The sequence below is a fragment of the Mytilus galloprovincialis genome, chromosome 13, assembly GCF_965363235.1.
Source record: "Mytilus galloprovincialis chromosome 13, xbMytGall1.hap1.1, whole genome shotgun sequence".
NCBI lineage: Eukaryota > Metazoa > Mollusca > Bivalvia > Mytilida > Mytilidae > Mytilus > Mytilus galloprovincialis.
The window spans coordinates 37,559,937-37,585,167 of record NC_134850.1 but is presented as its reverse complement, the minus strand read 5'-3'; the positions used below and the strand labels follow the sequence as shown (position 1 = coordinate 37,585,167).

Sequence of the window (25,231 nt, the reverse complement as noted above, 5' to 3'; positions counted from 1 at the left end):
AGTTAACGTTCAGACGGAAAGTATATAATATATAGCCCTCAAGTGTCGAAGGCAGGTCAAAGCAAAATTTATAATTTGTTATTAAGAGAATTAACATAATTTATGTGATATGTGAAGATGCTAAACGTAAATGTAAAAGCAAATATATATGGCGGCAAAACACTAGCAGTCACTCAAAATTTATTAATTTAAATATTTTTTGTTTAATCTGGGTTTTTTTCTTCAAAATGCCTTTTCGATATCAATTTGTCCTCTCTTTGACATACTATATATATATATAATTACTATAAACATTTTAACAATCTAAGACAAACCCGAAAGGAACACACTAGAATATAAGAATAACAACAACGCAATGGCATAAATCCAACAAGAAATCAACTCGTTTAGTGAGAACATAACCGCATCAGAGGACCGGCCGGTGTAGAAATAAATTCCTGACAGAATAACAATTTAGCGTGTTAGAACTTGTAGACATCTATTTTATGAATCACATGTTCCAAATTTCATGATCCAACATGTTTACAATAGTTAAAACAGGGCGAGGGCGTTGTATTGTTTAAGAAGGTCAATTAACTGCTGAAATTTGTCTGGTATTGTAATCACACGGTCATTTAACTATCTTTCCGAGTGAAAAACTACAACAAAATGTCAAGATGTCTTCATGTTATGTAGATCATGTAATGTACTTTCGACAAAAGATGATTGTAAGAATTTTCTCCGCTAGTGATCATGAGTACATACTATGACTGAGGATATACCAGAATGTATAAGAATTTGTGTATATTTTGGAAGACAAATTATTGCTTAATTTTAATCGGTACACAATTTTTATTGGTAAGTAAAAACAATAAGTTTGAATTATTACATAGTCACCGTATGGAAAACATATGAAGTTATTAGAAAACATGTATTATTGACTTATTATATGTATGTAAAGATATGTCATAATAAGATTTTTATCGATTAAAAAACTTTTACACATCAAGGCCATTTGTCACAATCCAACGCTAATCCTTTAAAAAAATAAAATCCATGTTTCGTAATTTTGACATAAATTTTTAATACTTTTTGAATGGATAGATATATTTTTACTTAATTAAATCTATTGTTATGTTTATGCCCCCGAATGGACTTGTTAGAATAAACAACAATCAATAATGGGGCCGTCAATATTACACTTTATTATTGTTGTTTATGATTAATACTAGTTTGATGACTTACATCGTATTTGACAGATCGGACACATGTCGCCATAAAACGATTGCTTTGTACGATTGGTAAAAAGTAAGTTCATTTCTTATCTTTACTTACTGTTTGTTTATTATTATATTGATTAAGATTATAAAACAATATTAAATGATGTACCCCTTTTTAAAAACTTTTTTACCTTTAATTTCTGTTTTCCTGTTCTCACAATATAATGCAATTGTATCAGACTGTCATAGAAGTGAATGGTTTAGTTAGCTATTCTAAAAATGTACACCAGTTTTAATTAACCATGTTGTACATAAGAGCCTATACTAAGTCCTGAATATATCAGCTGTTTATCATTCGTTTGATATATTCCAATCTTTTGCCATTTGTTAAGTGACTGTGTGTCTTGATTTGACCTTGGAGTTTGGTATTTTGTAATATTTTACTTTTTATTGGGGCTGGTTTGCTGTTTCAAATATTTTGTAAATTGCTAGTGAAAATACATTTGTACCTTTGCCTTTTGGAGTTTAGTCTGAGCCTCATATTCTTTTCAAAACATTTTTATTTAATCATTTCGATCTATTTAGTAGTTTTAATTTCTTATATTATATATACAATTCATCTTAAATTATTTTGCAAATGAATAATCAAAGTTTTAGTTGTCAATGTCCCGGTTTAAAAATAGATGTTAGTACTATCGATCTATAGCTGACTATTAGTACAAAACAGTTTACACTATGAAAGTCCGATCAGATTTTATACATGTTTACATCAACTTTAAAATCATCATTAGATGAAACCGTTTTATCTAACCGGAACTTCTAAAGGTGCAAAATAATTAAACAAACATTTACATCAATCCAATCTACTTTATTAATGTACTATTAAGGGAATATTTGCATCAGTATAAATGACATGATTCAAAAAGATTTAAATAACATATCATACAAATGTATAACCATTTGTGAAGCTTAATACTGCGCCCAAATACGTAGGTCCTTATTTCGACAACTAAACGATAATCACCTCTTGTACAGATGGAATACCTTTCCATTCTACGTTTGTTTATTTTCCTTTCACTTTTTAACGTCATCATTAGGGTTTCACAGTACAGTAGTCCGTGAAAAATACATAACTACACTTTAAAAGCATTTAAGGCTTACTATCTAAATGGATAGATGTCTCAATTGAAATTATTCCACATCTACATATTTTTAAATGGTTTCAAACACAAAATACTCACACAGAGGCCTATTTATAACACGATTTCACTTATGCTCCTGTTTGTCTTTTGTTATCGAATTATATTTTTTTTTAAATATATACAGCTTAGAATATATGTATAGAACATCAGAAGTCTATAAGTCTATTACTAGGGTAAAGGCCTTCTGCGATAAGATTATTTTAATCCCATTGATTAAGCAAATCGAATCATTGCAACAAAAATTTGCAAAAAGGTAGTTTGAAAAAATATATGAATGTAAAAAAATGATTAGAGGAATAGATTAAAAATTATACAAAATATAAACTTTTGTCAAATAAACAAATCCTCTCTAAAGAAAAAATAATATGGAAAATAGAAAAGCAGGCATCGTAATCTCCAACAAACGCTGAAGTTGACATGAACCGAAACACTTAGCTCCATCCTTTACTTTGACAAAACAAACAAACAAAATGAACCAAGTTATTAATTATAATTATTCACGTTTGTAAAATGTTTGAAACTAAGTGTTCGGAAGCTTAATATCATTGCATTTAGATTGGTTGCAGACCGAGCGATATAAAATAACGAGAGAATCGGACAAATGTTTATCATTTTTGAAAGAAGATGGTGTATACATCTCACTCATAATAGTACAACTAATTATAAATCATACATGTATTACCGCACGCCGAAGATAATTTTATGCTTAATACAGTGATAACTCAGTGCATGCTGTCTTATCCATATGTTTTCTTATTTGTTTTGTACCTGTGTGATGAGGGTTGATTCTAACATTAAATAAATCCACACTCTCTGTACCATCACTCTTCTCGTCTGAAAAAAAAAGCTTGTCAGTTAAAAAGAGCGATGGAAAATCCCGTTTGTAAATAATGGAGGGTCTGGAATTTCTTGATTTCTGTTTTTCATTTTTAGGTCATTTTTGCTTCTTATCTATATTATGCTTTGCTCGGTATTCTCTATATATTGTCTATACTTTATATGTTAAGCACTCCATTATTTTTCACCTCTCTCCCCACTTTTCTGTAGTACCAGAAGTCTCTCTACTGTAAAATCCATACAACAATTATCGAAAACTGTTGTTAGGCCCTGTTTACCAGACTTCAAAGTCAAAATGTTTACCCCGGTTTCAGAAGTTTAGGATGAACATTTCTTTTTAATGACTGCTCTCTATTGAGAATCGAGATATCACAATCCCTCTCTAACATACGTAACATACGAATACTTCTTTCGATTCCCTTCAATGACCATACAAAAAATAAATAGAAATAAAAATTAAAAGTTGAACTAAGTAACTGTGATTAAAACCAGCAAAGTGATTTATTTAATGCTTATTCAAATTGAAACTATCGTCAACATTTTCGTTACATTCCATTGAATTTTATTGACAAATAAAACTTCAATAGGTAAGGAAATATAAAGATCAGGTGGATTGCAATTACACAAGAGAAATCATGACAGAAATTCTATTTTATTAATGAGGTTTGTTTCTAATTAAGTGTAATTACAGCACTGTTTCATCAGTGTCATTGCAAGTAGTATCGAGAAAGTAGTTGATTTTTTTATACAACGTTTCATCAGTGCTCGCCAATATTTAAAAGAAAAAAACAAGCTAATAAATGAAAAAAGAAATCATTGGAGGATGTAAAAGATAATCCGACATAGAGGTTTGTAATTTTCATTTTAAGATTTCTTACAAATTACTGATATTTTGCTTTAAACCTTAGAATGTTAATTAACATTTCTGCTAAAGCTTAAGAATGATTTCCGTTGTGTTATATACATTTTAATGTCGAAAATTGAATTTGTATTTGTGGTATTTGTATTTTTATCCATCTGATGAGTTAAGTCTTTTTCAACTGATTTTTATAGTTCGTTCTTGTGTTGTACTGTTGCCAGTGGCGGATCCAGAAATTTTCATAAGTAGGGGCCCACTGACTGACCTAAGAGGGGGCCCGCTTCAGTCACGCTTCAGTGATTCCCTATATAGGCAACCAAATTTTTTTCCAAAAAGGGGGGGCCCGGGCCCCCCTCTAAATCCGCCTCTGGTTGCACGGTTGTCCCAGGTTAGGGTTGGGGTAAAGGGGGGGGGGATCTCGCTGGCATGTTTGGCCCCGCCACATTGTCTAGGTGTGTGCCTGTCCCAAGCTAGTAGCCTGTAATTCAGTGGTTGTCATTTGCTTATGTGTTACATATTTGTTTTTCGTTCATTTTTTTTTTTTGTACATAAGTTAGGCCGCTAGTTTTCTCCTTTGAATTGTTTTACATTGTCATTTCGGGGACTTTTTATAGCTAACTATGCGGCATGAGCTTTGCTCATTGTTGAAGACCATACGTTGGCCAATAGTTGTTATTTTCTGTGTAAAGTCGTCTGCTGATCCAAAAAACGTTAATAACTATACACGCAGTTCGTTAATACAAGCACATAGTGAGGTTATGCTGATCATCTCGTAAGCTTATTGGATGTCAATTAAGGATCTGGAAACTAAGGTATACAACTTAATTTTTATTAATAAAGGACAATTGGTTTGTTTATAATAAAGACTGGGTAAATGGTCAGCTGGCATCTTGCTTTGTCTGATAACGGGGTTGTAACATTTATTTATTAATACGTACAACACACATATAAATAAATATACATTTAGCTATGTAACACATATATGTATCCCTGTCTTTCACATTGGACGACCGGTCTAAGCTGTTATTTTCATTTAACGCAATGTGCAACTATGTTACATATACTTGAACATGGATCCATGTCTTTCACATTGGACAGGCGTCGGGTCTACCTCGTGGTGTACCGTTAGCTGTTATTTTCATTTGACGCATTTTCAATTTTCCCGTGCTTTCCTGCTTGAAATTCATTACTCACTGTGTATTGTGAAAAGCTAAGTATAAATATATATTTTTTTAATTTTCTTTTCATCTTGAAAGACCACTTTTGTAAATGTAAATAACCCTCCCTTTTTCAAATTTATGTTTTTGACATTCAAACAACCAATGCAATTAAACATGTTTGGAAGCAAAATTTAAGGAAAGATGGAAAAAGAGGGAGAACACAAATAGTGTACACAGTAGTTTTATAAATATTTACGTCATGTAAAGTTTGTTTGAATTTGTTTTCCGATCGACTGTCCAGAATCTTTCACATTTAGAACAAATCGTGCGTGCGGGCTCGCCAATATTACGGAAAATAGTTACTTCAATCCCTACACTGTTAAACAAAGCACTTTAAATTTGGCTTTTGTGCTCCCAAAGATGAAATAGTTAAGGTTCTATGGTCCATAGTCCGGAGAATATGACAGGATTTCTAAAAATCACGTGAATCAGTTCGTTGAATTGCTGCACGTCCCGTCGTGTAGAGTACATTTTTACTAACTATGATTTTGATAATATCACAATCTCGATCTCATCCTAAATATTGTCGAACTTGATAGGCTGCTGGACGCCTTACGTCCGTCGAACATCTTTGTCTTATTTTTAAGTGGTGAAAATGTTAAGCAGACACAAAATGCAAACCATAAGTTATTAGAAATAATAGAACAGGAAAATGAGAAAAAAACACTTGAATAGAATCAACCAGATTTGTATCTATAAAATGAAGGGAGATCACTTAATGTATTAATGGGTCAAAGTGGGTTTATATTAGATTTTAACATTAGTTAAAGGCTTGTTAAAGTAGCCACTTTTAAGTGAGTTGAACATTCATTTAGACCTTGTTTTTAACACATTTAAATATATTTTAAATTGAAGCACAACCGAAATCTTCTAGTACGACATCTTAAAGTATTTTAAGCCAATATAGTAAATATGGAGTTAACAAAAGCGAGAATGAAAAATGTATTCAATAGTTAATACAGACTTTCGTTTAAAAAGACTTTACATTTTACACATCCAAAGACATTTTATGACCTTAATATAACTTAATAAAAAAACAGAGATGTAACATTACTCATTTTAACACTTATGAAACACAACATTCTCATGTACGCCCTTCGCACTTTAACGTTCAGTAATAAAAGAGGAAATCATTTTTAATTTATTTGGTTTGATATAAGTTCTTTTGACTCCCTAATCCTACAATTCTCCTCTACAAACTAAGAATAATGTTTAATCCATCAGCATACATACAAACTTCGTATCTTATATCCATCGTAATAATCTTCAAAGTCTATGATTTTTTGGGCATTCCAAGAAAATTAGAATTATAAATAGTAGTTCCGTAACATTTGTGTAACTTCAAACGAGATAATTAAATGTGATATTTGATGGAGAAGTTAATAATTGGCTATCAATTACGGTTAGAAAAGAAGTGAATATGATCAAACTTTTCTTTATAACATAAACTAATATATTTACTCATTTGTGAATTATAAATATTATAAATGTTAACAACCATATCATCGATCTGCACATGCATGAAATATTTGCCACTGGTCGTGGAATATCCTTTACACCGATTTCACAATATATGAAATTTGATACCCTACATTTATCATGCTTTTCAACGACATATGGTCAAGTTGTTAAAAGGCCCACGTACTAAATCATTTCAAAACCTTTCATTCTTTATTCATTGGCAATAATATATTGGTGTTAATTAGATACTTCGATTTGGACTAACGCCCTCAAAGTGTATCTAATACAAACATCATTTGATTTGGTACAGAATTGTATGATTTTATGAGAAAATTAATATTTATCAATCTAACATATCTACTACGGGAGTGTTTAATGACCTTGACTGGCTAAAAAGTCCTAGAACAATCTATAAAGAATTATGCTGAACAACATATGTGTAGTCGTGTGATAATTTAAGCTTCTTAATGTATATAATGTATAGCAATAATATGAAAAAAAATGTATAATCAACTCTGGACTCGTTCAGGTCAATGTCTCGGATTTTTTTGGTATTTTTTTTTAAATAATTTTATTCAGAATGTGCCCACAATACGCTATATAGTCTCAAAAGTAAATAAATCCCTGATTACACCATACAAGGTAGCCTGCTCGCCAATGAACAAAAGACATAAATTGCCAAAAGAAACACAAAACTTGTCACAGTCAACACTTTGTCTTAAAATTGTGTTAAGGATGTTCGCTACTCTGTTTAAAAATAACAAGCTTTTTAAAAGACTGTTATAAATTGAAAGTATTTAAATAAAGAAACTAAAAAGCAGACAAAATAGAGTGCTTGATTTCGAGATATAAGGTGTCAGACCACCAATTAAAAATCCCTATCTGTTCAACCAAATTTTGCAATTTTCACAGCTTTCTAAATATTTTACCTTAAGTTTAACTTCATAGAAACCAGGTATATCCTTAATTGTACATGTATCAGCTTTCTACATGCCAATTTTCACCATACCTTTAAAGCCTTCTAACAAAATAACTGACCATCAAACAGAGGTACTCCAAAACAAAAACCTGGTTTTCTGGAAATCTAAAATTAGTATACTATGGAGCGCATTAATCCTCAATTTTTAATGCAAACTCATCGACAAGTAAATTTTGGCTCAAAATGATCTAGATATATTTCTCTTTCACCAAAAGTTTCATTTCTGCAAATTTGTTGGTTAGTTTAAGTAAACAAGGACATCAAAAGCACTATTTTGTGTCAGAGTAGGGCTACTTTTACATACGTTCTAAATTGGAGGGAGTAATTGGTGGTCTGACACCTAAATAAGCCGTTGAAAAATTGTCGGGAAATAATTCTCTCTAGATTTTTCTTTCACTTAACATTGGCACCTTTTTTGTTTAAAAAACTATGAAAAAATATCAAGGATGTCATAAGATTTTTAAATATGGCTTTTTAAATTATATGTTATAAAAATATGAACAGAAAATTAGGGGTTAGTGGGCAAATTTTTTTTAAAGTTGATACATGGATAAAACCAGAGGATCCGAAAATCTGGCAAAATTCAAAAAGTAGAGGAGCAAACATCCTTAAAAGCAACCTAACTTTTTCCGAAGATTATTAAACCCAATTACTGAGGGTCTGTCAAAATTATTATATATTCAAAATAGCTTTAAACTTGTTTTGAAAATACATGCGAATCTTCAATGCATTCCTGTTACCCTCTGTAATAATCGCGTATATCAAATCTGTATCGCTTCCTAAAATACCTGTAATATTAGCCATTTTACGTTGCGAAACAATTTTCAATGGGTATATCTACGTTAACCTTTTTTTCTAAATTTAAATATGAATTGCGATTCATGAATGTGTGAATATGTAAATATGGATGGGGAGGGCTGAGATTAAATCAAAAACTAGTTTGTCCCCCGCTACATGTTTATGTACCAAGTCTACAAACAGACACCTTATCAGCGGTACTCTACTGGATTTCTTTTGTTATAAGAACAGTATATTTTTGACAGTCTCTATTGAAATTTTAACAACTTTTTTTTCTCCCTCGGGGCAATTTAAAACTTGTCATTTTTATAGACACTTTCCTTTTGTTTAAAACTATATATACATGTAGAACTCTAGATGTGTTTTAGTTATTTGAATCATTGGTTTCTGTGACCTGATGTGAAACGTGTACACCACATCTTTTTTTATTCATATTCCTGGGTAAGTCAGTAGAATTTATCATGCAACACTATCTAATTCTGACGATTAATTTGTCAATAAATGAAAACTGGAAAAGGACGACGAACACTAACATATCTTACGTATCTTTCTAAAGATCGACTGATGGGTTTGTTATAAAAAATTTCTTCTCGTTCATTGATTGTTAGAGATCTAAAGACTGTAATTTTTCAAATCTGATAAGTCTTTATCGCAGAAAACTTCAATTAGAAACGCAATATTTCTATTTATTTCTACTATTAATGAAAAGTTTTATATAGCGTTTTCAAATTTAGTTTTAATAAAGGTTTTTATAATTATATACTTAAACGACTTTGATGAAGGTCGATAACAAATCCCAGTAAGGTGCGTGCATGGTTAAAACAACATCTCGTGTACAAGAAATGCACGAAATATACGGTAAATTTGTTAATTGCTCTAGTATGTATTGCATGTCAAATATTTAAAAATGTTTCATGCATTATACTTTTTCAGTGCAGTTTTTCAAATGATTTGATATAATTGTTCTTATACGTTATTCCCAACAAGTACGATATTTTAATTATTAAAACTTGCTGTACTTGTTTATATGCGTAAAGTACATAATATACTACTTTAAGATATGATGTACGCAATACTGTTTAATACAAAATTAAACTCAGTTTATAAATTGATGTGCCAACTCGAAACAATTAAAATGCTGAATATTTCCTCCTTATTTTCATAGTCATGAAGAAGTTATTCTTAAATATTTCCCTAATTCTTTGTTGCTTTATAATAACTATCCACGTATGTATATTACGGATGTGTAAATATGTGTAAATATATATAGTTTAGTCTAAGATGCATGATTTTTAGTTGTTATTAGCTTTGGACTAGCTGTCAGTAACTGCGAGTACTCTCAGATCTGTAATAAGTGTCTTTTTGTTGTTCTGATGTACAAATACCCTGTCACGTCCACCCTGTGTTTTTGTTACATGTATTTATATTTGTATCCATCTGATGAATAAAGCCTTGTTCAACCGATTCTTATAGTTCGTTCAAATGTTGAACTGCTAGACCACGGTCCCCGGAGGGAGGGTTGGGATCCCGCTTACATGTTTAACCCCGCCGCATTATGTATGTATGTGCCTGAGTGTCCCAAGTTAGGAGTCTGTAATTTAGTGGTTGTCGTTTTTTGTTGTGTTACATTATTGCTTTTCGTTAATATGTTTTTTCATTAATGAGGCCGTTAGTTTTCTCGTTTGAATTGTTTTACGCTTGTAATTTTTGGGCCTTTTATAACTGACTATGCGGTAAGAGCTTTGTTCTTTGTTGAAGGTCGTAAGTCGACCTATAGCTGTTAATTTCTGTGTCATTTGGTCTCTTGTTGACAGTTGTTTCATTGTCAATCATACCATATCTTCTTTTTTATAGTCCCAGGATAATTTCAGATTCAACTCCGATGGTTTATTTTTTGAGAGAGTGTCATGCTCTCTGCAGTTTCTATACAACTTGCAATAAGTCTTTGATGGTTCGTATATGGCTCATTGCAAAGCAGAAACCTAATTATTTTCTTATCAGTGTTTTCCGTGTAGTGACCGTGTAATTTCCCCGACAATCCACCATAATTTGTTTATATGGTTTTTATGGAGGTTTTTTCTATGGGATTGAATATACATAAACAATTTGCAATGCCGTTAAGCAATTTTAAACCATCAAACAATATGTAAAATTGATATTGACATACAACAACTAAAACAAAGTAACTAATATTAAACTAAACCGTATATCGGTTTTATAATTACAGCATGAATGAAATCAGAAGTTCATGACTAGTAATGGACTTCTGATCAATGCTATTCAAACGATGCAAGACAATTTATAGAAATTTAAAAAGAAAGATTGGTGTAATTGCAGACAAGATTTCTTATGTTTGTAATAAAATGATAAGATGACGAAAGAATCTAATTTGATATGAAAGTTGTTTGCTGATGACGCATTACATCAAAGAAGTGCTAAATACTACTTTCACAAAGAATAATCCAATGTAGCGTCACAAAGTACTATTTATATACGAAATACGAAACATTTATAAAGATAATACAATTCTGCTCTATTTGGTTTAGTCGTTCTTGGCCTTGAACAGACAATTATAAAGTTTGATCGCTTTTCAATATCGGACTTATTATGAAGTATTGATTAAATTATTTTGTTAAATAAATGCGCGAGAGAGAGAAGAGAGGGAGAGAGCGAAGAAGATATATGTTCAAAGAGAGAAAAGAGACTTGTGTCCAGAGCGAGATTATGTCTTTCGAAAACAATATCCAAGCGTTACACCGATATGCTTCTTTACTTGTACATGTAGTACGTCGAATATTGCGAGAAAAAGAAAAAACATTGTCAACTTAGTGAGACAATCATTGAATGACCCCAAACATATAGCAAATATCGTTAATGAATCATGTTGTATTCAGAGTAATTGAAAGAAACATGATCCTTACGTAATATAATTAACGAAGGCATTTTACACATTGTTTATCATCAAATATATGTAAACAGATATAAAAATACATTAAGTATCATTTGTTCCGACCTCTTATTACACATTTCTTTGTATTGAAGTACAATGGAAACATAAACGTGATGATGACACAAAGCGCTATAATTACATAAGTCGAACAATAAAAATCTTGCCTCTTTTATACATGTTATACATATTAAAGATCAAGCAGTACAAAGCTAATGGGTTGTGTAAAGAAACAAAAAAATGTGTTTGTAATACACTTCAAATTCTAAAATCACTGAATGTATGTAGAGCATGAATTGTGAAGTATGTCAGTTATCAGCTGATTAAGTAAATATTTGATTGGTTTTTTTGCAGGTTAAATAGATGTAAAAAGTGATGAATTTCACGGAAACAGAGGAAGACATTATTTCGCGTATGACAGATGAAGCTATACTACAGAGAATTCCTTGCATTATTTACATTGGGATACTTAGTTTTATTGGAATTATTGGGAACATTCACGTGCTAATATTGTTCTCACGTGCAGACAGAAAAGCTTCAACGTATACTGTTTTTGTTATAGCTTTGTCAATCGTGGATTTGGTTGCATGTGTAGTGCACATGCCAATGGAAATATTAGATTTGACAAAACCGTATACATTTTATAACGAAGTAGGCTGCAGGTTATTCAGATTTAATAATGCGTTTCTCTTGATGTCTTCGATATTTATACTTGTTTGTATTGCATTAGAAAGGTACAGAAGAGTTTGCAACCCTATGAAAAATCAAATGACCGTTTTGACATCAAAAAGGCTTTGTGGTTTAGCCATATGCTTGTCTCTTATTATTACACTTCCAATGTACTTTCTCAATGGACACCATATTGTCAGTTTAGAAGGAAATAGCGCCAACGCCACTGGATATATGTGTTTCATTAACGATGACTTTCATGGAACCTTGTTTTTATATTCATACTTAGGATTTATGATCATCGTGTTCATTATATGTTCGACAATTCTAATATGTGCATATTTTTCTATTTCAAAAGTTGTTTTTAGTCGTCATGCAAACATCAGAGACAGCCGGAAGTTGTCTGAAGACATGCGTCAAAAAATTTCTACCATTGGGAGGTTAGACTCTGTTCAGTCAAACATTTCAAATAGTAGTAAACATGTCGAGCTGTACCAAAATTTATCAGCAGGTACAATAAAAACTTTGAGATTATCAACTTTAAGAACAACACGGTCGCTTATAGTTATAACAGGAATTTTTATTATAGTTTTTGCTCCATATTTAGTGCTGAGCTGTGTCATAAGTTTGGATATAGAGTTTAAATCAGGATTAAACAACTTTGAATTAACTTTGTATCAGATTGGAATAAGACTGCTTCTTATAAATAATGTTTCGAATCCATTTGTTTATGGGTTCACAGATGACCGATTTAAAAATGGAATTCAGTCAGTTTATTGTCGTCGAAAACAAAACAAATGAAAATTAAAAATTGTTGTTATTATTAAATATTCTTGGTTAGAGGTATAGGGGGAGGGTTGAGATCTCACAAACATGTTTAACCCCGCCGCATTTTTGCGCCTGTCCCAAGTCAGGAGCCTCTGGCTTTTGTTAGTCTTGTATTATTTTAATTTTAGTTTCTTGTGTACAATTTGGAAATTAGTATGGCGTTCATTATCACTGGACTAGTATATATTTGTTTAGGGGCCAGCTGAAGGACGCCTCCGGGTGCGGGAATTTCTCGCTACATTGAAGACCTGTTGGTGACCCTTTGCTGTTGTTTTTTATTTGGTCGGGTTGTTGTCTCTTTGACACATTCCCCATTTCCATTCTCAATTTTATTATATATAAAACTATCATGCTACTGAAAGCAAGCTAAACACAATTTCAAAACACACAATACAAGAAAATTGATTAAAACAGAAAGTATATATTAATTTTTATATATAAGCTAGATTTATTTAACCCTACCAAAAAATATGATGGAATGTGGAAGTTGAAAACTTGCAGGGCAAAGTATAGAAAGGATCACAATCAAAAAGAAAAATAACTTAATGGTATACATATTATATGATAAAGAGACACTATTGTGTATACACCATGGAAATTAATACATCCAAAAAAAATCAAAGAATCATTCTCAAATTAGTCATTTAGTAAAGCCATTTAAAAAAACAACAAAAAAACACTCTTAACTTTTATTTCACTCAAGTTCCCAATATCACAGTTCCATGTTTTAATTTGAGGTTCTAGAGATATTATGGCTTTTCTTTTTACTAAACATGCTTAAATTATAAACGCCCGAAGATGGCTCAAGTTGGCAATTTTCGAGTAATTTATAGCTACATTATCTTTTTGTACATATATAATAGACATCCGTAACCAAAACCAAATTCCTGTTGGAATTGCAGCTACATGTTTGTTTGTATTCATTGTATTTCGGAGACAGATGAATTCAACTTTGATTATGGACGTCCTTTGATGCAATTTTACAAAAACATGTAAAATTTGCAATACCTTAGACAACAACATATAGCACTAGCTAATTTTCCGATTTTTATTGAAATGTGTAAAATTGTTGAAAAATGTTTAAAGATATGATGCAGACTCCTTCATATTCAAATTCGAGTAAGAAAGAAAACTTCATATAGTGATTTTCCGGGTGAAACAAATGCAGAGAAAGATGGCACAACCACTTAGACGCATAAATGTATGCCATGAACTGCAAAGTTATGAAAAAACGTAAAAGAATTGCTCATTAAATCGTGTGGTAAAAGTTGCATGATTCAAATTTAGAGATCATGGCGAACATGCCAAGTAATTGTCACTGGATGAATATAATTATATGTTTACCGAATTATTGTTTTGTTGCGGTTACTGGAGGACCATAAACCATGAATTGAGTCAAACCAGACAGGAATGCACGAGACTGATATGGAAAAAAATAACAGTTCTTTATTTGTTTATATAAAAAATGTGCATTAAAGAACAAAACAATAGGGAAACATAAATATGATATACCGTAACAGCAACAAACGACAAAGTTACAGATTCATGACAGACACATAAAAAATGTGGCGCAGTTAAAATTATTTTTGAACTCGTTTTTTTTTATTACTGGAAGCCTTGTGGGGACTTCCATAAAAGAAGGGAACACGTATCAGAGACGTAGAAACCTTGAATAATTTTGAAAAAAAAAGAATGCACGATGTCTAATTAGTTAGCGATTGAACTATTTCAAATGGGATTATTTCCCGTTAATCAAATAAATTACAATTCAACTAATAGTATGTGATAACATTTTGTGAGGGAATTTTTGCAGAGTTTTAAGAAATGATTTTAATTTGTATCCATGTATTATTTGTATAACATTCTATCTATTAAAACCGCGTATTTTCTGTGTAAAGTCATTAATTTTGAAGACTTCTGAAGCCCAAATTTTTCATTGCCTTAAATACGCAATTGACATATCCTTAAACTATACCAATACAGAATGATATGTTTTAGAAATTATACCAAACATTTTGGTTGACGAATAAAATTCGTTATTGCATAAAATGAACTTTATAGAACATCTGTAATTTTCTCCCTACCCATTTTACTTATTATGATGTGGACCGGTAATTTGTATTGAATCTTCAGCAATATGATTGGATTAAGTCAGTATAACTATTAGTTTAGCTTCAAATAGTTTTTTTTCCATACACGTCTAACAGGACCGTATGCTCCTTAGTGTTCTTTTAAGCGCTTGTAATTTGATAAATATGACTGTTTTATTTACAAACGTAATCATAACACTGACAGACTCAGGCGCGGATCCAGAGCCTACAGCGGGTGGGGGTTGCGTTTTTAAACATTATAGAAGTTTTCAAACCTTACGTTTTTCAATGATTGGCACACGTTTTTGTTCATCCGGTATATGGGGACTCAAAATAAACCTTTTAGATTCGTTTAATTATTTCATTACAGATAAAAATACTTCAATAAAAGAAAATGGCATACATTTAATCTACAAAATAATCCTAAAAAGTCTGTTGTGGATAATTGTCGTATTCTGACCATTTTACCCAAGTGTGATACATGTACATATGTATGTACGTCTACAAACATGTATAAATTGATTGGAATGAAATCTGCTCACAAAATTTAATTTAAAATATTTAAGCCGGGGGGGGGGGGGGGTCCGAACCACTCCAAACCCCCCTATATCCGCTATTGAGACTGCCGAATGACCGGCCGAACAGATAGGCCGACATACGTAGTCATTGACGCGGGCATATAAAACTAATAGTTTTGACAGAGAACATTAAATATTTAAGTACATGCCTCGTTGCAAACCAAGTTAACTACGCCTGACACAATATACATTATAAGTTGACGGTATGGCATTGTAATGGTATAACGCAGACAATGAAAGTGCGACATGCTATTTACATAATTTGTGTTATATACCGTGTGAGACAAACAGCTGCAAAAATATACAGACACTTACGCAATAATCTGAATGTTTATCAATTTTATTCTGTGCAATTTGCATTTTTCTGTTAACTTTTATTCATCAACAAATAATTTCCTGAAAGTGGTTTCTTCCTTTTGCTGTATTTCGTTTTTTTTTCAAATATGTATCCCAAAATATTAATCAATATTATATAGATAATGTTTATAAACTCTCCAGAAAAAAGCCGATGTTTGTAGAAAGCTAGCCGTCGTTAATTTCCGTTAACAGTTATAAGTTATGCATTAAAGCACAGTGATACGCGTTAAAAGTTGTCGAAAGCAGTGAAATATATTGTCTAGACACATACAACATTTTTTGGACCCCAATGCTCTTATACTTTGTACTTTATTTGGCCTTTTTAACTTTTATTCGAGCGTCCCTACTGAGTCTTTTGTAGACGAAACGAGCGTCTAGCGCAAATACAAAATTTCAATCCTGATATCTATGATGAGTTTTTTTAAATTCATTAACACCATGTTTCGTAGAAATTTTACATCTGCCACCAAAAAATAAACACAGGAGGAACTAATGTAACCTAAGTCTTTCATCATCGTTCACTAGATACTTGACACAAGTGGCATTCAGTTGTAACACATTTTTACATAGTATCAACTAGATGATGCCCGCAACCTCGATTCAACTGGGAAAATGTTGAAACAAAGAGTTTTTAAATTTCGCGTGCAGTACGCCGATTGAGCATGCTCGAAAGCGTTTAAAACACAGTCTCTGAATTAGGATATTTTCTAAAAAAATTAGAGTTTTCTGTTGAAAAAAGATTGATTGAAAAATTCAAGAAGAAGAAAAACACTAAATTTAAACTAGTGTTGTCAACGGTTAACCGGTTAACCGGTTATTCGGTCGAACGACCGAATACCGAATACCAAAAAACGCTAACCGGTTAACCGGACTTTTTCCAATTTCGATAGATTTGATATACATTTGTGTTGAAAATCAAATCATTAAATAGTTAATGTTTTATTTAAAAATCTGAAGTTGGTACAAACGCTATAGTTGATACGGTGTATTTGATTATGCAAAGTCAAACTTCGCCAGGAATCTTCACAGACAAGCCTTATAATGCTAAAGGAAACACTTCAATTCTAAAAGCGTATTTATGACTTTGATGAAAGGTTGTCAAATTGACACTCATACCACATCTTATATCTATGTGTAGGGTTCTATTGATAAGGCTTTTAAACACCAACTTAAATTACCGGTTAACCGGTTAATCGGTCGAACGATTATCAGAGTAACCGGTTAGGCAAACATGTACGATTTGACAACACTAATTTAAACGTCATATTACAAATATTTCCGAATTTGAATGGCGCCTGAGGAGATGCGGCTCAACGAAATCGGTCTCTTCCTTCAGTAGTAAAAACACGTTCTATTCATTTGTACAAATGATATGTGAAATGAGTATAGCGCAAAAATATGAGCATGTGTCAAATTGTCCATATATTGAATATGTTTTTTTTTAAATTTTATTTCAGACTATGTGAATACAAAAAAGAAGATGTGGTATGATAGCCAAGGAGACAACTTTATGAGTTCAGTATCACAGAAAGTTGTCAAAGCCGGATTAATCGATAGTAATACTAAGTAATTATAATTTAAAACTGTTCCTAAAATTAAAAAAAGTTTGTGTCTCAAAAACTGGCCAGCTGAAGGCCGCCTCCGGGTTCGGGATTTTCTCGCTGTGTTGAAAATTCATTGATGGTCTTGTGCCTTTCACTGCTCTTTGTTCGGGTTGTGTTTTTTTTTACACATACCACATTTTCTTTTTCAATATTTATAGCTCGTATTGCTTAAAACTTCATATAATAAACGGATTTGTTATGGTTACTAGGTTAACTTTTCTTGTTTTAATTTATTTGATATATAATGTGTAGTTAACATTCACCAGACTATATAATCGCCGTTAAATTACATTATGGTACTTCAAAAAAGAATTTGACATGGCCACCCAACTATTCAGAAATACATAAACATATATTTTATAAGGCATACAGCTATATTTAATATATAAATCTGTCAGAATACTGATATGGGTCCGTTACTTGGGAAGATTTAAAAGGACCACACAAATGATATGACTTGTGCACAATGTATACATATAGTGCTTACGTGCCTTTTTGAACTTTGAGTTTGTCAGAAAACCATATAATAGACAATAATAGCGCATTGACTTGACATATCGTTGATATGTCAAGTCAATGCACTATTATTGTCTTTATATTGCAATCTAGAAAATAACGTTTTCAATTGTTTTTAGTGTATAAATGTTATTAATTTGATTTAAATATTGGGAAAATCCCCCTTTAAAATTGCCCCATACCGGTATCAAGTCGAGAAATATACAGCGCAATGAAATGTACATTACCTGTTGAAACACGCAATCGATGGTGAACGATTGAGTATGGACTAAAATATCAACAATAAGCATAAAAGATAAATGATCTATAGGTTTCAAACAAAAAATATTAACGAGTGAAATATTTTTTTCCAAACATTGTAAAAGAAATTACGGTTTGAGTCATTCCACGCTTCGTTGTATATGTTAGCGGCAATAAGTGAAATTAGGCATTAAGCTTAAATCCTAGGCAATAAGCTAACGCCTAGGCATTAAGTTATTGCCTGAAATTTTCAGGCATTAAGCTTATTACCTGAAATCTTATGATGATTATTCATCCTATTGCTGAACATAATTTTAGGCAATAAGTGAAATCTGGAATTAATGCATATTTGGTGATTTATTCTTGATATAAAGGAGTTACTTAATTTATTTCTAACATAACATGTGTAAATATACATTCATTTGACAGATCTTCAAATTTAGTAAGTTTATTTAGTAATTTTAGCAGTTAAAAAACAGAATTTACACATACTTTTTTCATGTTTTTGTGATATTACTAAATATTAAAGATTTTAAAAAGTGATTGTTATAATCTAATTATCGAAGGGGGAGGTTGTATAAAATAATTTTAATATGTATTTGAAATTTTTTTCACTTCACTATAGTCGAGCTGATTTTTTAAACTGGTCAAAAGTAGACAAAATTAAAATGTGATTTTTTTTGCTCACACCATTTTTCAATTTTTTTATAGGATAAGTAAGTTTTCTTTATTACCAGTTTCACAACTTGTGATAACAAAATTATTTGAACACAAATTTTTATCCAGTTTTCATATTTTTAGATTATTATTTTAATATAGATAACATATCTTATTAGTGATTTTATTTCCAGTCTCTTGTGAGGTGATGTGACACTTCCATTTCAGCTCCCTCAAAGCATGATTTTACTGATTATATGTAAAATTTTAACTATTTGCAGTTCGTTTGTTCAATTCTAATATAAAACGTAGTTATATTTTTTACTTATGTTTTGTTTCATAGAGTTTACAATGTACAAATTATTATAATTTAAAACTAATATTTATTTTCTAATAATTAGTCGGTTTTTAAATTAAATTTGCTACAATATTATTTTTTTTTCATTTTCTATTTTTTACGTCAATACGCGGTTAGGACATCCTAGCTAAGATAATCCTCAGATAGCTTCAATGTGCATGCTGAGACATGTCGCAAGTCGGTCCTAATTTTATCATAATTTCTGTCCTAGGAATATCTTATAGGATCGATCTTAGGACAGTTTCGATAAGCAGGCCCCAGTTCTCATAATGTTATTATTTTACAAATATATTGTTATTTAAATGAATAAATGTCTTTTATTTACTCGCATTTATGTTTTAGGCATTAAGCTTAATTTCTGCACATATTTTTCAGGATTTAAGCTTGAATCCTAGGATTTAAGACTAATGCCTCACCCCTTTGGATTTTTCTAACCCTCTATGGATCCGTATGGGGTCAGTGAGGTAGAGAACCATATAACTTATATTATCGATCCACGGATAAAATATCACGTTGTGATTGGTTTAACACCGTCACGTGGTGACCCCCTATGAGACCGTATTCATGAGGAAAAGTGATATCGGGTCAGTGACTGTATATGACATAGAAATATACAGTCAACACAACAACCTGACTGCTCAAATAGAACGAGTGCAGTATAAAACTCATTATTCTTGTGACCGGGGATTTACTCAAGTAATATTTCGGATCTATTTATCCGGAATCGATTAATTCCTTTAACCACATGACATTTAAAAAGAGTAAAAGAAAGAGCTCCTTATCTGGAAAATATCTTATCATCATATTGACATCTGTTTTCGAGCAAATGGAAAAAGCTGGAAATGGTGAGATTTTAACCATTTTTCACATCTTATGCATATGAATGGGAGTCGTTTTCCTCTCAACAACGGCGTATTTTCGCTATTTTGCGATGAAGTAGAACAGTTTTCACAAGATGATGTTCGTCAGTTGAGACAACCAGACAAATAAATTAAAAAAAAAGTTTTCGTTTTACATGAAAAAAATGAAACACAAACACAAATTGAAATCAATGAATAAGGAGTTAGATTTTTACTTAAATTTTTAAAAAGTTTTAAAAAATTTAAGACAACAGCCAGCTCAGCGACAAAAAGTTGCCAAGAGACCAACTGAAGGGCATCCCAAAACTATTGATTATATGCCTAATCCTGGTATCTTTGATAACTATTGTTTACAATTTTATGATAAATCTGAGCTACGGAGACACGGCAGTTCATGTTCAAGTAGATGGACAATGAACAATTGGATGATCAGATCCAGCAAAAATCTTTATCAAGGCTGGAAAGCGTTTACTACAAGGAGCTGGTGTATTAAACAATATTCTCAACTTTAAGGCAAGATTTCAATTTATACATAACTGAACGTTTAGCAAACAATGAAATAGGGCAAAAAGTCACAAAAGATAAAAGTATTTTAGACTTATGAAAAGACTATTTGACAAAATGGATAGACAAAAGTCTGCTGGAATAAAATACAAATTGAGGCTTCTAGCTAGAATTAAAATTGAAATTCTCTTTACAAAAGTCTGTAGATGCTGGCGTTGATCTTACTAGTGTTCTGAGACCACATAACTTTAACATGTTTATTGCTGGATGTCCCCTTGATATCTTTCTCCTGTCTCTTACTGCTGTCCGAACTATTGTTGAAATAAGTGGAGAAAACACCGTATATGAAAATATAGAGAAAACAATTGAATATAAACCAAATCATAATGAGGAATCCAAAACATGTATTTTCGTGTTTTGTGGGGAATCAAGTCAAAACAGGCGCATAAGTAGGTCTTCTAGGGTTTAAAAAATCAGGAAGTTACAGCAGAGAAACGTGATAAGATCAGAAAACATAGAAACTATAAATTTACTTGAGAGCAGTGAATTGATGGCACCTAACCACATTAAAGCCTCTATGTAACGAAAACTAAAATGAACGAACAACTATTTAGTGAAGATCGTCGAATTGATCAAACGAAGGTTATTTATGAAAGTGACTGGACATAAAACCTATAGAGCTTTAGGCTGTGACGGGTTTAAATTTCAAAAAGAATTTTTAATGGTGGTTAACAATGAATATTATCGCAGAGGTTTAACGCCAACTGAGATCATGAATCATGGCATTGAAATTGAGATACACCATATTCTTACCACGAGACATAATGCCATTAATCCAGCTATATGGTCCTCTTAGAAGAATGATCTTACTTGTTCTAGAAGGCGGACAATAACAATTGGAAGATCATATCCAACTAAAAAAATTATCAAAGCTGGAAAGGGTTTACTTTAAGGAAATTATGTATCAATTAATAGTTTTGATCCAATGAAAAAAGATTTATATTCATAAATAACAAATATGATTAGTGAATAGGACACAAAGTCACAAAAGATATAAGAATTTCAGACGTAGTGATATTTAAAGTCTATTTGATAAACTTAATGGTCAAAGAAGTGCTGGAATAATATACAATTTGAGGCTTCTAGCCAGAATTATAACCGAAATTAGTAGGTGCTGAATATATTGTTAGTGGTGTTCTGAGACCAGAAAACTTCCACATGTTTGTTATTGGTTGTCCTTTTGGTAAATATATTTCATTTCGTTTGAAATTGGGGTTTTCCCCGTTTGTTATTTGTAGTATGCTAGGTGCATAAGGCACGAGGACAGTTTTGGCGGTTTCTAAGGGCGGGGTTTAATGGTACTATATAAAGTTTGGCATTTAAATGTATAAGTATCGAAGGTACTCGCAGTTACGTCGAATTGAAGTTGGTCACGTTGGTATATATACAGTTGCTGCTATGTTTATTTTACGTACAGGCTTTAAAGGTATAAGCCGAGGAAAAAGAAACGATGAGAAAGAGGAACAATGTTTTATGTCATGTATTTATATGTTGTTAACATACACTATAACAATATATCATTTAACCAGACCACGGTTTGCGGAAGTAGTCAAGAAGACAATATTATGTTTTTCAGGGGTTGACAGGATACACGTGATCGTTGTTAGTTTCAACTTCAATATTATTATGCAAGCAGATGTAATAAACAATGATTTCATACATTATTTTTTTTGGTTTACACTTTATTTAGGGCTTTATTTATGATCTTATTCTAGAGAGCACAAATCTTATTCTACATATTTCACCTTTATCAAAAGTAGGAAATCTGTTTGGTCGTCCCATTTTGTTGTAGGGATGTTTAGATTAAGTGTCGAGTTAATATGTATATTATTTTGTGTTGTCTGCGAGAAACAAATCATTTTCTGATCTAGTAACTAAATTCAAAACCAATATAGATAATGTTAACATATATATTTTATTGAACTGTGTAAATTAATCGGAATGCGAATGACAAAATGCACCTACAATTCTTTTGTGTGTGTCCCGTTTCGGTAACACACGACATTTGCGCGGGAACTTCTTACATAAACATCGTTTTTGGATTATTGAAACATGTGAAATGTACTGTAACAGTTATTGATTTTTGGAGGTAATGTGATATTATTTATTATTCAATAGTACATAATATTCAATAGTACATAATTTTACGTCAGGTTTGTACACATTAAGTCTCTGGTCAGTGGCGGATCTAGGGGAGGGGGGATTCCGGAGGTTGAACACATCCCTTTTTTGTTGACGATCAATTCATTTGGATAGGGATATCAGTTGGAACTGACCCTTTATCCTGGGTTAGGATCCCCTTTTAAAAATGGCTGGATCTGTCTCAGCTAGTCAAGACAGAACCGAAACACATCAGTGGCAGATCTAGCCATTTTGAAAGGGGGGTCCAACCATGTCCCCATTCAAATGCATTGATCACCCCACAAAAGGGGCGATTTCAACCGGGAACCCTCCTGCTGGATCCGCCACTGCACACTACTCGGACCTATGTTATTTAGTGAGTGATGCGAAAAAACTCAATTTACATTTAAATAGGTCCCCCTTTTTGAAAAATTACTAAATCCGCCTCTGCTTATCCTGGGTGAGGTCCCCCTTTTAAAAAATGGTTGGATCTGTCTCAGTTACTCTAATCTAAACTGAAACACATCAGGCCATTTTGTGAAAAGGGGGGGTCCAACCATGTACCCATTCAAATGCATTGATCACCCCAAAAAAAGGGGCGGTTCCAACTGAAAACCCTCCCCTGGATCAGCCACTGCACATTACTTGGACCTATGTTAGTTCATTACATGTAATTACTTAAGTGATGCGAAAACAAATCAATTTACTAATAAACTCCCTTATTAAAGAAACTTTATATAAAAGTAAACATGTTCATTTTATTTTGATGTGTGAAATTGCTTATGCGGGAAAGACCCATTACAACCCGACCATAGAGGAGACAACAGCTGAAGGCCACAATTGGGTCTTCAATGCAGCGAGAAGCTCCCACACCCGGAGGCGTCACAACAAACCCATTCTAGAAATAATTTGTGAATGAAATTGATAAATACAGTTATTCTTGACCTTCATACATTTTAAGGGCATTTTCAAATAGTCCTAAATATAAGGCTTTATGCATCTGAAAAGTGTTGAAAATAACACTGAAAAATCATCGTTTTTCCTCTAGCATAGTTTGTACGTGCAGTATAGGTGTATTTTAAAGACACAACAGTGAATCCGCCGTATAATACTTCAATTGAACCGATTTACTTTTTGAAGTTTAATTTCTATACTATATATATAAAAATATTAATTTTCGCGAACCATTTAGGTCACGGAAATTCCAAAATATGGCATCAGTAAGGAGAGTTGTACAAATAATGTGAATACACAGAACCCCCATCCAATTCATCTTTAACTAAAAGTTTTCATCATTTTCTATTTTATATGTACTAACAATATTCCATTTTTCTATAATTTGGATTAAAATGTGCAAAAATCTGAGTTGGAATAGGTCGAATGCCCAAAATAAATATTCCCTGATTGGTTGAAGCACTGTGGCGTCGATGTAAAGCATAGCAAGCCTCGATGTAAAGCACACGCTTCACAGGAATAATTAAGGAGAGTTTTACAAATAATGTGAATACACAGACCCTCAATCCAATTTATGTATTGCTAAAAATAATCAAGTGTTCATCATTTTCTGTTTTGATTCTGCTAACAACATTCTATTTTTTCTATAATTCCATTTGAAATATGTGAAACCCCGCAATGAAAATAGATAGCCTCAATGATGTAAAAGCAACCCAAAACATTTCTGTTAATATGTTAACATCTTGAACTTCGACCCTGGGTTCAAAGGGTTAATAAACCGATTCACAAATAGAGATATCCTTTCGCTCAAGTGAAGTATACAGGCAACTTCCTTTACAGAAATATATACACACTTTATCAGTAATATATTGTCATGCTTCTGCATATCCACGTTTTTTTGTATGCTGAACTTCAGTCAAATTCAATTCTATTCAAACTTTATTACGTAAAGCAATAGGAGTAAGAATATTTTTTGCGCCAATTTAACCGTGACCAGCATCATCGTCAGTATCAAAATTGTTTATCATAATCATTGTGAAATTTCACTGACATAGGGTTTATTAATATAGAGTAATTTTGGTAAGTATGGCTTATTTATGTTAAAGTTCTCCAGATGTGCTTCTCTAGACATCTTTGACGGTCAGTTTAATCCCATTTATCTCATATTATCCCCAATGACAGAAATGTCAACCCGACCTATTCGTGTCAAAAGTGAAAATCTAATCTATTTGATGAACTAATTTCTTCTAAAACTGTACATGCATTATTTCTGTATTATTTGATAACCAATCACATTTGCGTTGCATGATAATGGGTACTGTTTGAGCGAACT

At 32.0% G+C, this 25,231-nt stretch overlaps 1 protein-coding gene across 2 annotated transcripts; it reads left to right on the top strand.

Annotated features, from left to right (window-relative positions):
* Window positions 1–355: 355 nt before the first annotated feature.
* On the top strand, window positions 356–12,999 carry LOC143056010 (cholecystokinin receptor type A-like). Of its 2 annotated transcripts, none has more exons than XM_076229081.1 (2): window positions 356–837; window positions 11,857–12,999. In XM_076229081.1, exon 2 carries the CDS (start codon window positions 11,878–11,880, stop codon window positions 12,970–12,972), a length of 1,095 nt encoding a protein of 364 aa, XP_076085196.1. In that variant the 5' UTR covers window positions 356–837; window positions 11,857–11,877; the 3' UTR covers window positions 12,973–12,999. The 2 variants fall into 2 exon arrangements, with proteins under 2 accessions (XP_076085196.1, XP_076085194.1); XM_076229079.1 differs by lacking the exon at window positions 356–837 and adding an exon at window positions 1,141–1,287.
* The last annotated feature ends 12,232 nt before the right edge of the window (window positions 13,000–25,231 follow it).